This window comes from Helianthus annuus, chromosome 14 (genome assembly GCF_002127325.2).
Source record: "Helianthus annuus cultivar XRQ/B chromosome 14, HanXRQr2.0-SUNRISE, whole genome shotgun sequence".
In the NCBI taxonomy this organism is placed as follows: Eukaryota; Viridiplantae; Streptophyta; class Magnoliopsida; order Asterales; family Asteraceae; genus Helianthus; species Helianthus annuus.
This window is the reverse complement of record NC_035446.2, coordinates 117224229-117243064: the sequence shown is the minus strand read 5'-3', so window position 1 is coordinate 117243064 and position 18836 is coordinate 117224229. Positions and strand designations below refer to the sequence as shown.

Sequence of the window (18836 nt, the reverse complement as noted above, 5' to 3'; positions counted from 1 at the left end):
TTTCTCCCCCATTTTTTATCTAGCAACCCTTTTTATCACAAAAGTTGACACAAGAACTTCAAATTCTTTTGAGTTCTTCTAATTTCTTCAATAGATCAACTGGTGATTTTCTATTCATCCTTTTTTTTTTTTCTAATCCATCAATAATCACCACTAAATGATAACAGCTTCAATTACATTTTTAACAAAATCAAATTTAACAGTCACTCCATCCAAAACAACAACTTTCAACACTTAATTAGGCCATGTGTTGTGAAAAGGTGAATGTGCATTAACCCCCGCCACGATCGCAACTCAGGCGCAGAACCCCGGAAAGCAAGGCTGCGAAAGGAAGTGCGGGCATGGGCAAGATTTAGGTTAAATTATTATATTTTGATAGATAGTTAATAAACAAACCAATCATTTAGCTCCACAAACAATCATCAAATTCATCTCTGTAATGACTTACCATATGAACCACATACACACACACACACACCATATGAACCACTGCTTCCTACCTCCTTTCCGTGGTTTACCACATTCTTCCCCACGCTTCTTGGTTCACCAAGTCACCAAATCGCCGGGATATAAAAACCCTCGTCAGCAAAGTCACTGATGTTAGACCACCATCAACAAACCATGATCCAAATACGCTAAGGTTACAAATAGGTGCAGCTAAAAACTAAAGTTAGAAAGGCTAACAGAACAAATAAGAGAAACAGAAAAATACTAACCGTCGAGATAACAATGCTCTAATACTTTACAAACTTAAAATACAACAAAAAGTCATTATTTTTAAAGTTACACAAGGTCACATATCTTTTTGCAGTGTAGAGCATTAATGATAGCAATTTCTTATTGAGGTGAAAAAACGTCCCAAATACGAGTACAGAAAACTAAGTTGTCTTCTATTTTCTTTAATAATATCATGAGGTTCACATAAACATTATGCACGCTTTTGGACATTCATCCCCTTCTCCATTACATGTACTTCGTCATATGCTTCTACACTTTGCAGCTGCAGTTTCGTGTCTGATTCCTTTGGCATTCCAGAAACATTATGCTTGTTTGGGGATCCTATATGAACCCGCCTATGATGATCAATGAAAGTAGGTCGGGTTAATTGTCTATTTCCCAATGATAGGCCTTTTGGAAGCATGGAAACAACTTCTGACATAACTGGTCTTTTTGAGGCTGGTGACTGAGTGCACAGTAACGCAATCTCAATGATCTGTTTCACATGCTCTTCATGTTCGTTTACATCCAATGTCTCATCAATGAGCCTGACATGCTTTCTATTCTCGTACAACTTCCAAGCCTGTTCACACAATTGCCACAAACAATGCAGGAGCTAAATAATATGTCCAATGAAAATGTTGCTTTCTTTAGATAAATGCAAAAATAAAAAAGCAATAAGATATTTGGGAAAGAGGGCATCTCACATGTTCCAGAAGGTAATCTTCTATGGATGGTTTATCAGAGCTCATGTCCGTACACCTTAGCCCGCTGATGATTTCAAGAACAACGATACCAAAGCTATAGGTGTCAACTTTATCGGATAAAATACCATGAAGTGCATATTCGGGCGCCGTGTAGCCCCTGGTATTGCGTTATGTTGATAAAATAAAAAGAATCTGATTAGACTCTGTAAAAGGAATCCAAGAGTCTTTTGTTAATCTAACTTACAGTGTCCCGGCAAACTTTGTGCTAATATGACTTTGATCCTCTGGATGAAACCTTGCCAACCCAAAATCCGCTATTTTGGGTTGAAAATCATGATCAAGGAGAATATTGCTCGATTTTATATCTCTATGAACGATTTTGACATGGAATTCATTGTGTAGATGAGCTAGACCCCTTGCTATCCCAAATATGATATCATATCGCTGTTTCCAGTTCAGAGTCCCCTTTCTTGCACCTCCAGTACCAAGGAATTTATTAGCATATCAATTGTTTCTAAATGAATATCGTCATGTAACAAAATTTAATCAGTTTTATAACAGTGAGTTACCCCATAGAAATCTGTCAAGGCTGCCATTTGGCATGTACTCCAGGACAAGAAGTAGATTAGATCCTTCACTGGACCATCCTAGGAGACGGAGAAGGTTTCGATGATGAACATCACTTACGAGTTTAACTTCATTTTCGAATTCTTCTCTCGCTTTTGCTTTAGCATCCCATACTTGAATTTTCTTAACTGCCACAATGCTGTTATCTTCAAGAGTTGCCTATTAGATAAAAAAGACATAGTTATATAGTTCAATATATAAGGGATGTTTCAGTAATTTAGGCAATAGGACGGTGAATCTTATTACCTTGAATACTTCACCAAAACCTCCTTTCCCTAAAATATTTTCTTCACTGAAGTTATTGGTTGCCAATTGCAGATCTTTGTAATTGTAATTTATTGTCCCCTTCAATTCCGGCGAGTCTAAGGCAACACATGTTTGACATATAGATGAGTATGATGAAAATTGACATAATATTGCTTTAAGAAATATATTTAGGACAATGGTATTTGACATATCCCACACAATGAATCTCATCACACACAAGCAGTGAGGTGTATGGACCCCACATACTACGTGTTTGTAGATTCATCATACTGTGTTAATGTTATGCATTCACCTTCTAGAGTCGTCCTAGACTTCTTCCATCGTAGAAACAATAAGCATGACACAATTAGGATAATAAGAAGACCAGCACCAGCAGCTGCTCCAGCAATAATTGGTACCTTGCTTGATGAATTGCCTACAATACATGATCATATAAAGTTAGAATAGCAACAATTGTGAAGCTACTACGGATTACCAAGTTAGCGTGTATTCGGCTACTTATAGAAACGAAACAGAAAAAAGAAAGAACATCACAAGGCCTAACCTTTTAAGAAATTTGTGATATCTACCGTCTGATTATCATTGAAAAATGGAGTCATTGAATATCTTGCAAAACAGCCCACGCTGATAAACGTAGCTTCTGCGCTAGGAAGACAATTTGATATACTAGTATATGCATTATTGATGCAGCTTTCGCATATGCCCTTGTTAATATTTCCAACACACTGCGCGAATGCATACACTGTTGCATTATTACTTGTGATTTGAGTTGTGGATGCTACATAGAAGTTGCTGGTTTTTGGAGTAGCATCTGTTATATCTGATAACATCCCACCTACATCTTGGGTAAAAGTTGTTGCTGGCTGAGATGTTGTCTGATTGCCACATATTCCAAGTGGACCGATGCCCGCATCCTCAACAACATTTGGATCATTGTAGAAGTTATCATAGTTTGCGTACCTTAACGACAAATGCGTTAAATCCATTAGAAATTGTTACCAAGTATGTTAAAAATATAAAAATATGATTATCTGATAACAAATTTACACAGAACAAATTCTTGTGAAATCCATGAAAGTCAAAAACATTACTGATCAACCTTCAAAGTAAAAAACCTCAGCCATTTCTTTGTCTAATCTCATAAATTCTCAGGATTACTGCGGCCAACACTATGGACATTAATGAAAACTAGTGCTTTGAGTTAATATTGTTGGAAAGTTTGTTCAGGAATTTCATGGAATAGGTAGCGGATCAACAAAGCTTCGATGATATGGATTTAAAAGTGGTAAATGAAAAGAAAAAAACAACCTTAAAACTGTCAATTTGAGGGAACTGATCAAGAAGCTGACCTTGGTGAAACCGCTATATTAGGCTATGTGTTGTGGAGCTGTGCGCGTAGGGTGCTAGCCACGCGGCTGCCACGGTGGCTTGCGAACACCACAACGGCCAAGCTTCAGCGGGGGCGTGAGGGTGGTGGCTGGCACTATTGGGCAAAAATGGGGGTGTTTTGGGGCACTATTGGTGAAGTTATCACAAGAGGCTCACGCGGCTGCCCGGTTCTAACGGATCAGAAACATATATTTATCATGTAATGATGTAATACAATGATTGAATGACACGATTCTTTTATAAAGATTTAGTACACGTCTACATTTTTATTTAATTGGTGGGCCGAATTTAAGTTATGTAAGCCCTAAAAATCTAAAATTGATGATTATTACACATGAGCCACGACCCTTTTCATTAACGTAAAACTCACCTATGAATTTATGTTTTTTAACCAAACTGGTCCCTGCACTTTGAAATTCTTACTCTACACATCCAAAATGCAAGGGTTTATTAGTTATTAGTTAAAAGATAGTTACATGGCGGTTACATGGCGGTTACAAAGTTCAGGGGCTGTTTATGACATTTCAGAAGTTTGTAACTTCCACCCCAAAGGGTGCGAAACCCCTAGGGCTGCCTCTCTTTGATCGATGGCTTCAAGGGGCACCACCAAGAGACACATCTATTCAATTAGTGGCTGTGATTAAGAAGGAAAAGACGCATCTCTTCATATGTGATCACAACCATTCATTCAAAGGAAATGTCTATTCACGAAGGGACATGTCTCTACACTCGTACCCATTAGATTAGTATAAATAGGCCTTTAGAGTTTCATTTGTAGATCTCATTCATGTTCATGTAAATTCCATTGTATTCAAATTTCAGTATTCAATAAAGTTACGTTTATCATTTGCGATCTAGAGATCAAAGATCATTCTGGGCAACAATTGGTATCAGAGCATCAGGCTCTAAGGCATCGCAGGGAATTCACGATCAGATTTTATTATTCTTTCTCCATTCGCAAGTTAGTTTTATTTTCGGTTCAGGGTTGAACCAGGGGTTAGGAATCTAGGGTTTTGATTCCAGGGTTTAGTGGGAATTAGATTGATTGTTTGTTACGCGTTGGGTTATACGCCGGGGTTAAGGATTAGAGGTTTGTAGAAACCAAGAAAGATAAAGTTTTTTGAAAGTGAAGATTGTTCGGTCAGAAGACATGTCAGGAACAACCGGACCAAATTCACAAGTCATAATTCAAAAGGAAGGAAGTTCTCTTTCCCAATTCCAGTGTCCTATTTTGAAAGCAACAAACTATACGGTTTGGGCAATTCGCATCAAGACGATTTTGGAAGCGAATGGACTTTGGGAAACGATTGAACCGACAGAAAATACGCAAACGGATGTTAAGAAAGATAAGGCAACAATTGCTTATCTGTTCCAAGCAATACCGGAGGATGTTGTATTGCAAGTTGCAAGTTGTAAAACTGCAAAGGAAATTTGGGAAAATTTCAAGACTAGACACATTGGTGTTGATCGGGTACAGAAGGCTCGGTGGCATACACTTTTATCAGAATTCGAGTTAATGCAAATGAGGGAAGATGACACTATAGACTCCTTCACCGCAAAGATAAACAGTGTAGTTACCCAGGCAAGCGAATTAAGGACAACACTGAGTCAACCGACTCTGGTACGCAAACTCCTAAATGCAGTGCCAGATAAGTTTACTCAGATTGTCGCCTCGATGGAACAGTACGCCGATCTAGAAACAATGACGCTAGAAGAAGCGGGCGGAAGGTTAACAACGTTCGAAGAAAGACTTAAGAAAAAGAAAGGAAGCCCAGGAGAAAGTCAAGACAAGTTGATGTTTACACATCACGACAACAACTCAGGCAGAGGAAGACAGTTTGGAAACCGCGGGCGTGGTAGGTTCAACCAATCGCGCGGAAACTGGCGAGACAATAAAGACAGGCAAAGCACTAAGAACGAAGGATCTTCGTATAGACCCAGAGGTGGAAGGTCTAAGAATTGGAGGAATTTTGGAAGAAACCAAACAGACATAAGTAAGATCCAGTGCTACAAGTGTCAGAAGTATGGACACTTCAAGAAAGACTTTCCTGAGAAAGATGTTGTACAAGAGCATTCAAATCTCGTCGAGGAAGACGAAGCACCCGTATTGCTAATGGCAATACAAGAAGAAAACGTTGTTCAAGAAAGGGTTCTACTAAACGAAGAACGCATAGAACCAGCAAGTTACGCCTCAGAAGATGAAAGTCTATGGTATTTAGACAACGGGGCCAGCAACCACATGACAGGAGTGCGAAGTCACTTCAGAGAATTAGATGAAAAGGTGACAGGGCAAGTTCGGTTCGGAGACGGGTCGCACGTAGAAATTAAAGGCAAAGGTTCAATACTGCTGGAATGTCTGAACCAAGAACAGAAGATTGTTTCTCAAGTATACTACATTCCAAGTCTGAAAAGCAACATATTGAGCCTCGGACAACTTACAGAAATCGGGTGCATAGTAGTGGATGGAGACTTACTAACAGTCCGCGACAGAAATAGAAAGTTACTAATGCGAGTCAGGAGAATGAGGAATAGGTTGTATAAAGTGAAGTTGAAGATTGGAAGGCCAATCTGCCTGCTCTCAAACACAGAAGATTTAGCATGGTTATGGCACGCAAGGTTAGGCCATTTACACTTCGATGCTGTTAAGGAAATGACTCGAAAGAACTTGGTACATGGAGTTCCTTAAATAAGTCATGCCAATCAAGTATGTGACGCATGCTTATTAGGAAAACATAGTAGGACACCATTTCCAAACCAGGCGAAATTCAGATCTTTAAGTCCTCTGGATTTAGTCTATGGAGATTTGTGTGGTACTCGCTGGGAAGAAGTATATATTTCTACTTGTAGACGACTGTACTCGCTACATGTAGGCATATCTACTAACTTCCAAGGATCAAGCATTCGAAACTTTCAAGCAGTTCAAAGAAAAGGTGGAGACAGAAACTCAAACCAAGTTAAAAATGCTAAGGACGGACAGAGGAGGACAATTCACGTCCGCTGAATTCAACAAGTATTGCAAGGACAATGGCATAGCGAGACAGCTTACAGCGCCATATTCCCCACAGCAAAACGGAGTAGTGGAAAGAAGAAACAGGACGATGTTGTCAACTACTCGAAGTATGTTAAAGGCAATGCACATGCCACAAAATTTCTGGGGAGAAGCAATAAGACATACGTTATATGTATTAAACCGGATTCCAACGAAGGCTTTGGTAAACAAGACCCCGTATGAAGCATTGAAAGGAAGAAAGCCGAATCTGGAACACTTAAAGGTTTTTGGTTGCACAGCATATGCTAAGGTATTACCACTTCAACAAAAGAAGTTAGATGATAGAAGTTTACCTATGGTTTACCTTAGAATAGAAGAAGGATCAAAGGCATACAGATTATATGATCCGGCGAAGAACAAGATATGTGTCAATAGAGATGTAAAGTTCATGGAAGGTCAACCATGGAACTGGAATAGTTATATGGAAATGGTAGATTCAGGGAATCCCGAATGGACAAACTTTGTCATTCAAGAAGATGACAACTCAACAGAGTTAGAAGAAAATGAACCAAGTAGTCCTGGTAGTAGCGGGCCACATCATGATGATTCAGGAGTAGATCAGACAGAAGAACCAAACTCCTATGTAACCCCGCCAGCACACTCGTATAATCAAAACTCATCAGGAAGTTCAAGCAGATTATCAAGTAGACGTCCATCTACCTCTGAAAGTACAACAGAGAGTATTAGTGACACTCCAGTAAAACTGAGAAGTCTCGAAGAATTGTATGAAGAGACGGAGGAAATTCAAGTAGATCCACAAGAATTACTACTTGCTGAAGAAGAACCAAGGAATTACAAGGAAGCATCTAGTGACAGAAAATGGATTGAAGCAATGAAGGCCGAGTTAGACTCGATAAACAAAAATAACACTTGGAGATTGACAGAGTTGCCAAGAGATCACAGGGCAATAGGTTTAAAGTGGGTATTCAAGACTAAGAAAGATGCAAACAGAAATGTGGTCAGACATAAAGCAAGGCTGGTTGCAAAAGGATATGTTCAGCAACATGGAATAGACTTTGACGAAGTCTTTGCACCAGTAGCACGCATAGAGACAGTTCGACTAATGTTGGCTTTAGCAGCATATCAAGGTTGGGAGGTACATCATTTAGACGTGAAGTCTGCATTCTTACATGGAGATCTCAATGAGGAGGTCTATGTATCACAACCAGAAGGATTTGTAAAGCCAGGAGATGAAGGAAAGGTTTATAGACTATCAAAAGCACTGTATGGATTGAGACAAGCACCAAGAGCTTGGAATACGAAGTTAGATCAAACCCTAAAGTCACTTAACTTCAAGAAGTGCACTTTAGAGAATGCAATCTATACAAGGACGAGTGAGACTTCTACGCTGATAGTTGGAGTCTATGTTGATGATTTGATAGTCACTGGAACATCAAGGAAGGAGATAGATGTTTTCAAATCTCAGATGAAGAACAAGTTTGATATGAGCGATCTAGGATTGCTAGCATATTATCTGGGAATAGAAGTTATTCAAGCAGGGGGTGAGATAGCCATCAAGCAGACAGGCTATATCAACAAGATACTCAAAGACGCTGATATGTTATCCTGCAACGACACAAAGATTCCCATGAATCCAGGAACATAATTAACGAAGACTGAAGAAGGAGATCTAGTAGATGCAACACATTACAGAAGCCTGATAGGTTCTCTCAGGTACTTATTGCATACAAGACCAGATCTATGTTACCCAGTCAGTCTGCTTAGTAGATTCATGCAAGAACCAAAGGAGCAACACTTGAAAGCAGTGAAGCAAATACTACGTTATATCAAAGGAACTAAAGAGCATGGAATCATATATAAGAAGCAAGGAGGATGTAAGATCACAGCTTATAGTGATAGCAGCTTTGGAGTTAATACAGACAAAGGAAAAGGAACAATTGGTCTGGTATTCTACTTTGGAGAATCACCTATAACCTGGTGTACACAGAAGCAACAGACAGTGGCATTATCATCATGTGAATCAGAATTCATGGCAGCCACTGCAGCAGCATGCCAAGCACTATGGCTTAAAAGATTGTTAAGTGAAATTACAGGCTAGAAGGAAGAGAAGATAACACTCAAAGTGGATAATGTTTCTGCAATAGCACTCATGAGAAATCCAGTCTTTCATGGAAGAAGCAAGCACATTGATACACGCTATTACTTCATAAGAGAATGCGTTGAGAACGAGGACATCAATGTGGAAGACGTAAGTGGAGAACTACAACGGGCAGACATACTTACAAAGGCACTAGCAAGGGTCAAGTTTGCTACAATGCTAGAACTACTCGGAGTTCAAGATCTACAACAACTCAAGGATGTTCAAGATTAGGGGGGTGAATGAAATTCTTAATCTCTACACATCCAAAGTGCAAGGGTTTATTAGTTATTAGTTAAAAGATAGTTACATGGCGGTTACAAAGTTCAGGGGCTGTTTATGACATTTCAGAAGTTTGTAACTTCCACCCCAAAGGGTGCGAAACCCCTAGGGCTACCTCTCTTTGATCGATGGCTTCAAGGGGCACCACCAAGAGACACATCTATTCAATTAGTGGTTGTGATTAAGAAGGAAAAGACGCATCTCTTCATATGTGATCACAACCATTCATTCAAAGGACATGTCTATTCACGAAGGGACATGTCTCTACACTCGTACCCATTAGATTAGTATAAATAGGCCTTTAGATTTTCATTTGTAGATCTCATTCATGTTCATGCAAATTTCATTGTATTCAAATTTCAGTATTCAATAAAGTTACATTTATCATTTGCGATCTAAAGATCAAAGATCATTCTGGGCAACACACTTGTAGGCTGTTAGCCTATTAGCACCATTAAGTTTTATATAATACGGTCCATCGCTTAATTAAACTTATCTACTTTTAATGATACTATATTCTTAATGTTGTTTAATATTTGAAACCAAAGTTTCTATAGTACATTGTAATCTAGAAGGTTGTTTATGGGTGCTACTTTCTACACCCCCTCTATTTACTTTTTTCACCTCCCTCCTCTCACATACTTACAGGTGGGGCCTGTGTGGGACCGACAGTTTTCCTCTCACAAGAGGGGGTGTAATTAGGAAGGAGGGAGGTGTGTGTAGAATGGGCCTTGTTTATTAGTGTAGGTGGCTAATCTATTCATCACATCAGATAAAATAAAAAGTTTGTCTTTATGTAAATTTATGGGTGATCTCTCTATAGCTAATTTTGTTTTTAGAGTTAAACCCTATATAAGCTTTATGTACTTATATGTCAGACATGTGAAGTAAGTAATTATTCTAACTTATAATTTACATGTGTTTGGTACATGAGAGAAATATTTAGTATATTGTGGGTGTTTGGGGTTCCTTATTTTGAAGAAAAAAGGACTTTTGAAGGGGTAAAAGTCCTTTTGAGAAGTGTTTGGCTTTCCATTTTAAGGGCAAAAGTCCTTTTTTGAAGGCAAAAGTCAGGATTTCCTGACTTATTTTTGCCAAAAGGACTTTTGGAAAAGTCAGCAATAAGTTAAGCCAAACATGCCCATTGTTAAGTTCATATATACTTTTTTGCTCACGAGATTGTCGTAGCAACAAATTACCATCAAGGAAAAATGAAGAATTCGGTACAAAATATTTGTTGAAATAACTAAAATCCAATGGATTAAATAAAAATCCAGATAATCTAACCCACAATCCAATAATTAATGAATTAACACGATACATAGAACACTTATATATACTAGATAGAGCATACACATCAATTTCTGGATGTTAATTGTACACGTACGTATAACTGTTCATAAGCCGAGCCGAGTTGAGCCAGGGCAAGTTCAGGCTCGGCTTGATTATAAACCAAGCAGGCTTGGATGAGATTTGAAAACGAGCTGAAAATCTAAGCTCGAGTTAAGCTTGGATTTTAACCGAGTTTGCTTGGCTCGAATTGATTAGGCTCGGATTTAAAAGAAAATTAACATTTAATAGTTCAAAGAATCTAAAATAAGTTCAACATAATACATTACAAAGTTACAAGATTATAAATATTAAGTTTCATTATTTTACATATATATTTTACAAAATGTTTTACAGATATACAAATATTTATATATCCACTAATAAATTTATATTTAAACTTTAGATTTATACAAACTAAATCTTTAAACATGAAAACAACACAACCAACCCTCGCCGACCAAATATACTAGGGATAAGCATTTGGTATTGAGTACCGGTATCACACCCATAGATTCAATTCGTTATTAGGCACCCCACTTTTCTAGAAATTCGGTATCAATATTTTTGGTACTGGTACCATACGACACCGATACTATATAGAGATGAGCATTTTGTAACGAGTACATGTATCTAATTGAACTCGTACCGATAAATTTGGTATGGTATTCGGTATCCATTTTTCCAAAAATTTGGTACTGGCATTTCGATACTGATATCGTATCAATCTCATCCCTACACTATACTCAACCTTGGCCTGCCCACCCATCTATAGGCTATAGCCATCCTTCACCAAGGATGCATCCTAATAAGTAATTAATGCCACATATGGATTGGAGGAAAGGTACGCTTGTATGAAAGATGCCATCAAAACGTTTTTAAACTTCACTACACACGGTTCAATGATTTAATTAATAGTAATAAATAGATGATACATGAACATGAGCCAACACCCCTCTCTCTTCTCATCCTTTCTCTTCATTTGATATTTTTGCCATGTTAAGGAGCAATCATGATTCATATTCTTATGGTGATCAAGCCTTAAAAGGGTTGAAACACTAACAGTGGCGGATCCAGGATTTTTTTCCTATGGGTTCACTTTTTTTGGTTCGGTTTGGGTCCAACATTTCATGGTCGAACCGTTGTTGCTATGAACTGATTCATAGTCACGAGGGGTGACTCAACCATTTTTGGGGCTCAAAGCGAAGTAAAAAATTCAAGGTCTTTTTTCTGAAAAGAAAAATATCTTATATTCCTTTGAGGGACGTTGTTTTAGCTAATTGTAGGGCACTTCAAAATAATTAGACTATATAAGTATTGGTATAAGTAATACTTGCCAACATGTTTTAATAAAAATCTAAAATATTTTATGGAAACACATACCACAAATCTTGGCTTTTAGACGACTTAAGTTATTCGATCATGATTTCCAGTGTCCTCCCTCGATGCATCACATCTTTACAAACTTCCTAACATTCTCCCAGAACTTCCTATAATCCTATAGCTACTTTATTAAACTCGAGTCATATATAAACACACACCTTAATGAATAAAGAAAATAAGAAAGAAATATGTCAACAATCTTTACTAACCTTATTGTTCTCATTTTGATTGTATTATGTCAAAAGTTATCCTAACAAGCATTAATTCCATATCATTCCACACAAAAAAGGGCAATTACAAATCAATGACAGGTAATCGGGCAACAAGTTGTGCCGCCACCCCCTTTTGAATAGAAAAACCAATTCTACTAAATACAAAGTTTGAAACCTTTAGCGACGAATAATTACTATTAACGACTTTTTGAACCCGATTCAAGAGTCGCACAGTGTCAGGAGCGAGACCACCAAAGGTATCAAACGCAAACGGGACAAACACATGTTGATTCTCCCGGCAAGCTTTCTCATGTTTTGCCACTTTGCTCGCCTCTGCCTTGAGCACCGCTTGCCCTACGACAAAGCCCTTGTCCTTGAGCCCGACAAGGGGGGAGACTCCAGTTAGATCTACACAAGCGTGTTTCCCCCCTTTCCATCCAAACACAAGGATGTCCGCCGGGCGTAAAGTGGACCTCCCCTCTAAGGGGTCAGTCAGGAAATTTACTGGAGCCTCCTTTTTGGCAGAGATCCCGGCCCGCTTAAGAACATCACATAACACATCTCTCACCCAATCATGCCGATATTTAAACCCTGGTAGCTCTTTACAGTGGATCGCGTGCTCGCCGAAAGAATCCAAACACGCTTTGCGGCATACCGGACATGGCTCGTCAACTGGGAACAAAGGAATCATCAATCGGTATCTAAGGATAACACGGTATTCCACAGCCGACATGTGTTGCCTCAAGCCTTCAATAGGTGCCTCTTTCACAATGTATAATTACCTGTGTTTCTAAATCTATAATTACCTAATATAACTCACATATAGATTAGGATCAAAGACGTGTAGATAACAAATTCACTTGTTGCATTCAAACCACCATTGAACTCAAGATTACTTAATCTTTGAACAAGCAACGATCATTGATGTAGTTTTGAAATAAGCAACTTTAATCTTATATTTTTCAAAAACACACTCATATGGTTAGATAAGCAGTCTGAAAAACAATTTTAGTCAATCATTCTCAAAACTGCTTAATCCTTATATGGATGTTACAATTACATTAAAAGAAGAACAAAAAGTTAAAAAAACGCAGGAAGAGGGAATCGATCTCGGGAACTAAATGTTGGGAAAAACACATTTACCACTGGAACACTGGACATCTTTTGTTATGGGTTCACCCATAATTTATTTATGGGTTCCTACCATATTTTTTATATAGGTTTTTGCTAAAAATTATAAATCGAATGGGTTCCTGGGAACCCGTTCTTTTAAAGTAGATCCGCCCCTGAACACTAAGTGCCAGTACTAGATATATGGTAGTTTGAATGTGGCAGACTGCCAGTTGCAAACACAAATTAACTATGAATCAGGGCCGGCCCATAGGTTGTGCCAGGTGGGCCACCGTTTAGGACTCAAAAAATCTTCATTTAATATTATATTATAATATAAATATAAACCTGAAAAAATTAATAATGCTCTTGTAGTAGAGATGGTTTGTTCCTTCCGTATACTAGGGTTTCAAGTTTGAATCCTAATCCTCTTACTTTTGTTTATTTTTTGTTTCTGATGCATTTAAAGCTTTTTTTTTTTTTCTGTTTCTGATGCATTTAATTAAGATTAATCAATATGGTGGATTAGATACATATTTATCGGGTTTCCTTCTGAATTGGTGTATAGGCATCATGCCTAGTGGAGATGGATATGATCGGGTGGTTCCATTGGTGCCGGGATGGTACTCCAGTTGTCCTTCAGTGATCCAAATTTGCCGTTAAAAAAAGTTTATACTTTATACATATATATGAGCCCATATTTATTAATCATATAGGGCATTAAGAAATGATTTATATATTTTAAGCTTTTTTAATACATTTTAAGAAAATGTATTTTAGAGCCCGGTTTTCACTACTCGCTCAGGACTCAAAGAATTTTTGGGAATTCTCGGAGAAGGCCCTGATATGAATTATCTACACTACAATCTAGACTTCTACATTATAGATGTAAGTTTCAACTTACACGAACAGAGCTGTCCCCGAAAACTCTTGAAAAACTTTAGGCCTCGGGCGACGAAAAGAATTGGGTCCAATATTATGGTTAAGGGTAAATGAATTACAAAAATAAAACCTTAGTTATAGAGCAAAGACTTGAACTTGAGACCTTTACATTATTTTGAGATGGTTTTTGCCACTACACCACCAATATTTTTTTGCATGATAAATCGATGAATATACTAAATATATAATTTAATAAATATATACAGTCTTATAAAGACTTTCAGGCCCTTTGAAATTTTGGGCCTCGGGCGTCGGCACGGGTTTCCCGGGCCCAAAGCCACGAATTTAGAAGAAATGAAGGCCGGGTTTTTAAGTCTATCTTATTTCTATAAGGCTTAAATGAATGTGCATACATTGTCTCTTTCAAACATTTTTGGTCAACCATATAAATTAAATCTTCCATTTCTGTATTCTAAGGGATATAAAATAAATAAATAAATAATCATCGATCACTATCAATACACTTGTATAATAATTGGAAGTACTGCAATTATCAATTGATGTATGAAAAAACTGTAATAATATCCGAAGTATTTATCAGTTTTCATTTTTATCTTTGAAGAATAAATTATATACTTGTATGTTTACATTCATATAAGTTTCACTACTAGAAAACGACCATTTGCGACAGTCAAGCAGTCCCCTTGTGCGACCAGTTTTGGCAGTCGCTTAAACGCTGGTGACTAATTACTTTTGCGACCAAGTCATAGTGAATGTAAAACAGTTATCTGCTGACTTACTAATTAACAATGAATTAATGGTATATACAAGAAACTTTACCTGACAAAACAGTTATCGAAGAAGGCATAAGCACCATTTCCGGTTAGACAGCTGTCCAGTTCAGACACACCTGCATCCAAACAAGCCACACACTGAGCTGTAGAGAGGTAGTTTCTGCACTGGGCAAGTCCAAACACCGAGTCCCCCAAGGATAAACTTTGTGCTCTAGCGTAAAACACACCGTTGCTGGATAATTGTCTTCTTATTTCCGTAAAGGTAGAGTTGCGATTGTTAATTAAACTTGATAGATTTATCGGTGGATTACGGCCACAGAATGATCTGATGGGTGTGTTAATATTGTTTTCGGTGTTGTTCCGCTGTGAAACTCCTGACTTGATCAGGGATAATACAAGGATCATAACCAGAACAGCCATCACACCCACCTTGAGAAGTGTTGGTTATTACACATTAAGAGAAAGTTGAAAAGAAGAGATAGAGGATATATGAAGTTGTACTCATAATTAAAGGAACACAAAAAAGGGTTTGTGTTGAATTTTGTGAATAAGAAAGGATTATAAAATCAGGTAACAAATCATCATGGAATATGTGGTTAAGAAAAAGTCCAAAGAAAACAAGTTTTGTTGACTATTTCTAGATGTTGATTGATGGGCATATATTTGGTATTTTGACCATGTGTAGTGGTGAGTGAAACAAATGCTCCATCTTTGGGTATGAAGCGACACATGACGCCTAGTCGGCAAAGGGCTTGAAGTTAAAAAAGAATGTAGTGGGGCTTGAAATCTTGCAATGATCAGATATTCTAATAGAATTAAATAAAAAAAACCATAAAAAATGCTATTGTTCATCCATTTTGAATCAGGCGGTTTAAATAAACGCTTTTCGAATTTAAAAAAATGCGCGCAGGGGGCAGCTAGGATGCCGTGGAGGGGCGTTTTTTAGAGAAAAAACGTCCAAAACCCCCTCCACTACGGACTCTAAAAAACGCCCAAAACCCCCTCCACTACGGATGGTCTTAGCGGCGTGCTCATATATGGGTTTGAAAAAATGGGATATTTAATATCTCAAAATTGAAGAATCATAAACTTTAAAATGTCTTCAATTATGTATTCATATTGAACATCTAAATATCTAGAAGAGGCATAGGATAGTATTTGTTAAACTAGTGTAAGAAAAACAAGAACTTTCTTGTTGTGGTGTTGTTAAAAAGAAGACTAGAGGGATCATGATTGAAAATAAGAATGTGATCTTTAATTGATCAAAGTCTCAGAAAGGCATGTGGAATTGACCACATTATCTTCTCCAACATCTAGAGGATATATATATTTTTTTTGAACGGCCAACAAACTCAATCCCGAGTACTCTCGGGGCACCCACTGGACAAACGGAGTACTCTGAGAGTAACCCGAGTCCACCACCAATTCCGGGGAAAACCCGGTAACCCACCCGCCCGTAGGCACGACAGTGAAATTACCGGTAAAACCCGTTTGGCTCAAGGATCCAACCTAGGTTTCCCTAGGTCTCCTATCATTGCCCACCAGTGCCTCACTCTGCACCAAGTGGGAGTCGAACTTGCATCTCTCAAGAGAAAAGCAAGCTCTCCACCACTTGATATAGAGATCAACGCCGTTATTTCCATTTTAGCTAGTAGACACCCCTCATCGAGCCGTTTCAGCAGGCTGAAACGGCACAAGATTTTGTTGTAACGGCCAGCCAACCATTGATTGACACGTGTCCGACAAAACCTGTAACGGCTTGAGAATCCTGCAGTCAACGCCACGTGTCCGACAATTGTTGAAAGAACTTAGCCAAGCCGTTACAATCGGCGCATGTTGAAAGATCTTAGCCAAGTTCCTTCAACGAGCCAAGCCGTATTCTTAGGTTGTAGCCGAGCCGTTACCGTACACACATGGACCCCACTTCTGCTAGCCAAGCCGTTACAGCTGGCTCCGAGTCGTTTTGCACCATTTTTTGTGTCGTCTCAACTGCTCCGAGCCGTTTCAGCTGGCTCCGAGCCGGTACAGCTGTCTAATGCCGTTTCAATAAATGGTTCGAGCCGTTTCCGCTGGCTCCGAGCCGTTTCAATGCTTTAGTTTATAGATTTATATTTGTCTATTTTTTTCTGTGTGTTTGTGCAACAGATTTATCTAAAGTTATAAAAACATTTAGCTTTTGTAGAAGGAACTTACCAACTTAAAATTATGAAGATTCGTTTGGTTGTATACAGCGGCGGAAAGTGGGAAATCGTTAAGGAAAGTTGGAGTATGTTGCTGATGCTGATTCAAGTAGACGTGGTTTAGAAATTGAACCCAACCTTTCATACACTACTACTCTTCTAAGTAAAGTGTCAAACATGTGTAGTTCTACAAACATTACAAAGTTATCGTATCGGTTTTCTTCCTTTAGTGATCCAATCGATATAATAAACGATGAAGATCTTGCAATGTTTTATAATTTTGCTATGGAAAATATTTTTGAAATTTATAAATTATATGTCGTTGAAGGGTTTTGTGCTGGGTCATCTAGTTTTTCACCTCCAAAAAAATTTATAGTTCCTGATTTGAATTTCTGTAATGATGAAGAAAATTATGATGTTGTAAACGAGTACCAGCCAAATCCTGATAATTCATTTGAAAATTGTTTGCCATCTTCATCAATTACTTTTGAACCAAGGCACGTATTTAATAACAAAGAAGACATGAAACTTGAGTTGGGAAAAAAATGTTTGTTAGAACACTTTGAGTTTAAAGTAGATAGATCTTCTAAAACTCGGTACGAAGTGTCATGTTTGGTGGACGATTGCGTTTGGCGTTTTCGTGCATACAGTTTTAGGGATAGTGGGGTGTTTTTTGTTAAGAGTTTTAACGATAAACACACGTGCTCGAAGACGCTAACGTACCCACATGTTCGTCATGCAAACCCAAAGGTTGTTGCTCACTATTTAAAAGAACCTTTAAAAGACAGTGGTAGAATATATCGTTGTAATGAAATAGTGAAAGATTTTAGACAAAGATTCCAAGTTGAGATAACCACTAGTCAAGCTTGGCGTGAAAAAAGTCTGGCACTAGAGCTTTTACAAGGAACAAGCAGAGATTCGTTTGCAGAACTACCATTTTACTGTTACAATCTAGAGCGGGCAAATCCTGGTTCTGTCACTCATATCAAGACTGATGACGAGCGTCGGTTTGAAATGGTCTTTGTCACGATTGGTGCTGCGGTAAGTTACAGCAGTCTCTGTTTTTTTTCGTCAAATTACATGTTGTTGACGTTTTCTAAATAATTTTTTTTCAGATTCGTACCTTTATCTGTAATCTAAGACCGGTGGTGATCATTGATGCTGCACACCTAAAGGGTGAATTTAAAGGGACGTTATTTTTAGCAGTCGGGATGGATGGAAACAACCAAATTTTACCAATTTCCTATGGAATAGGAAAATGAGAGGATGGTGAATCTTGGACATAGTTTCTGTCTATGCTTAAAGAATTTATCGGTGAAATACCTCGCATGGCGATAATATCGGATAGAGCGAATTCTATACACCTAGCTGTTAGAAACGTCTTTCCACATGCTTATCATGGGTTATGTTGTAATCATTTAATGATGAACTTACGTTTACCCTCTGATAAAAAAAAAGAAAAGAAAATGAGAAGCTGTGGTGGAAGACATGCAAATCGTACCGATTGTCTGATTTTAACGAGTCATTCAATGCTCTTTGTCTTGTCATTCCTAGAGTACGTCACACTCTAACAAGTATTGGGTTCGGTAGATGGGCAAGGGCGCATTGTCCAGGCAATCGATATCATTATATGACATCTAACAGCGCGGTGTCTATTAACGCTTTATCTAGACACTCGCGTAAAATGCCGGTAACGCAACTCTTAGAGTTCTCCCGGCAATCTGTACAGAAATGGTTTTACGATCGCCGTTTGCAAGGTATTCATGAATAACATTTACTTACACAATGGGCACAGAAGAAAATTTTTTAA

The 18836-nt window shown here is 38.1% G+C and overlaps 2 protein-coding genes across 2 annotated transcripts; one reads left to right on the top strand and one right to left on the bottom strand.

Moving 5' to 3' along the window:
- Window positions 1–706: 706 nt before the first annotated feature.
- On the bottom strand, window positions 707–15387 carry LOC110939850 (cysteine-rich receptor-like protein kinase 2). The gene is made up of 8 exons (XM_022181424.2): window positions 14893–15387; window positions 2863–3278; window positions 2611–2733; window positions 2298–2413; window positions 1994–2210; window positions 1669–1900; window positions 1425–1581; window positions 707–1300 (listed from the first exon to the last, which is right to left on the bottom strand). Exons 1-8 carry the CDS (start codon window positions 15264–15266, stop codon window positions 929–931), a joined length of 2007 nt encoding a protein of 668 aa, XP_022037116.1. The 5' UTR covers window positions 15267–15387; the 3' UTR covers window positions 707–928.
- Window positions 15388–17203: 1816 nt separating this feature from the next.
- On the top strand, window positions 17204–18288 carry LOC110942594. Its single transcript, XM_022184369.1, has 2 exons — window positions 17204–18067; window positions 18142–18288. Exons 1-2 carry the CDS (start codon window positions 17204–17206, stop codon window positions 18286–18288), a joined length of 1011 nt encoding a protein of 336 aa, XP_022040061.1.
- The last annotated feature ends 548 nt before the right edge of the window (window positions 18289–18836 follow it).

What these genes read in the sequence shown, in the direction of transcription:
- LOC110942594 (XM_022184369.1), top strand. Translation starts at nt 17,204, where the DNA reads ATGTGTAGTTCTACAAACATTACAAAGTTATCGTATCGGTTTTCTTCC. An exon ending in TTGTCACGATTGGTGCTGCG is followed by an intron (nt 18,068 to 18,141) that starts GTAAGTTACAGC and finishes ATTTTTTTTCAG; the next exon opens with ATTCGTACCTTTATCTGTAA.
- LOC110939850 (XM_022181424.2), bottom strand. Translation starts at nt 15,266, where the DNA reads ATGGCTGTTCTGGTTATGATCCTTGTATTATCCCTGATCAAGTCAGGA. An exon ending in TATCACAAATTTCTTAAAAG is followed by an intron (nt 2,734 to 2,862) that starts GTTAGGCCTTGT and finishes CATGTATTGTAG; the next exon opens with GCAATTCATCAAGCAAGGTA. An exon ending in GTTTTGGTGAAGTATTCAAG is followed by an intron (nt 2,211 to 2,297) that starts GTAATAAGATTC and finishes TTTATCTAATAG; the next exon opens with GCAACTCTTGAAGATAACAG.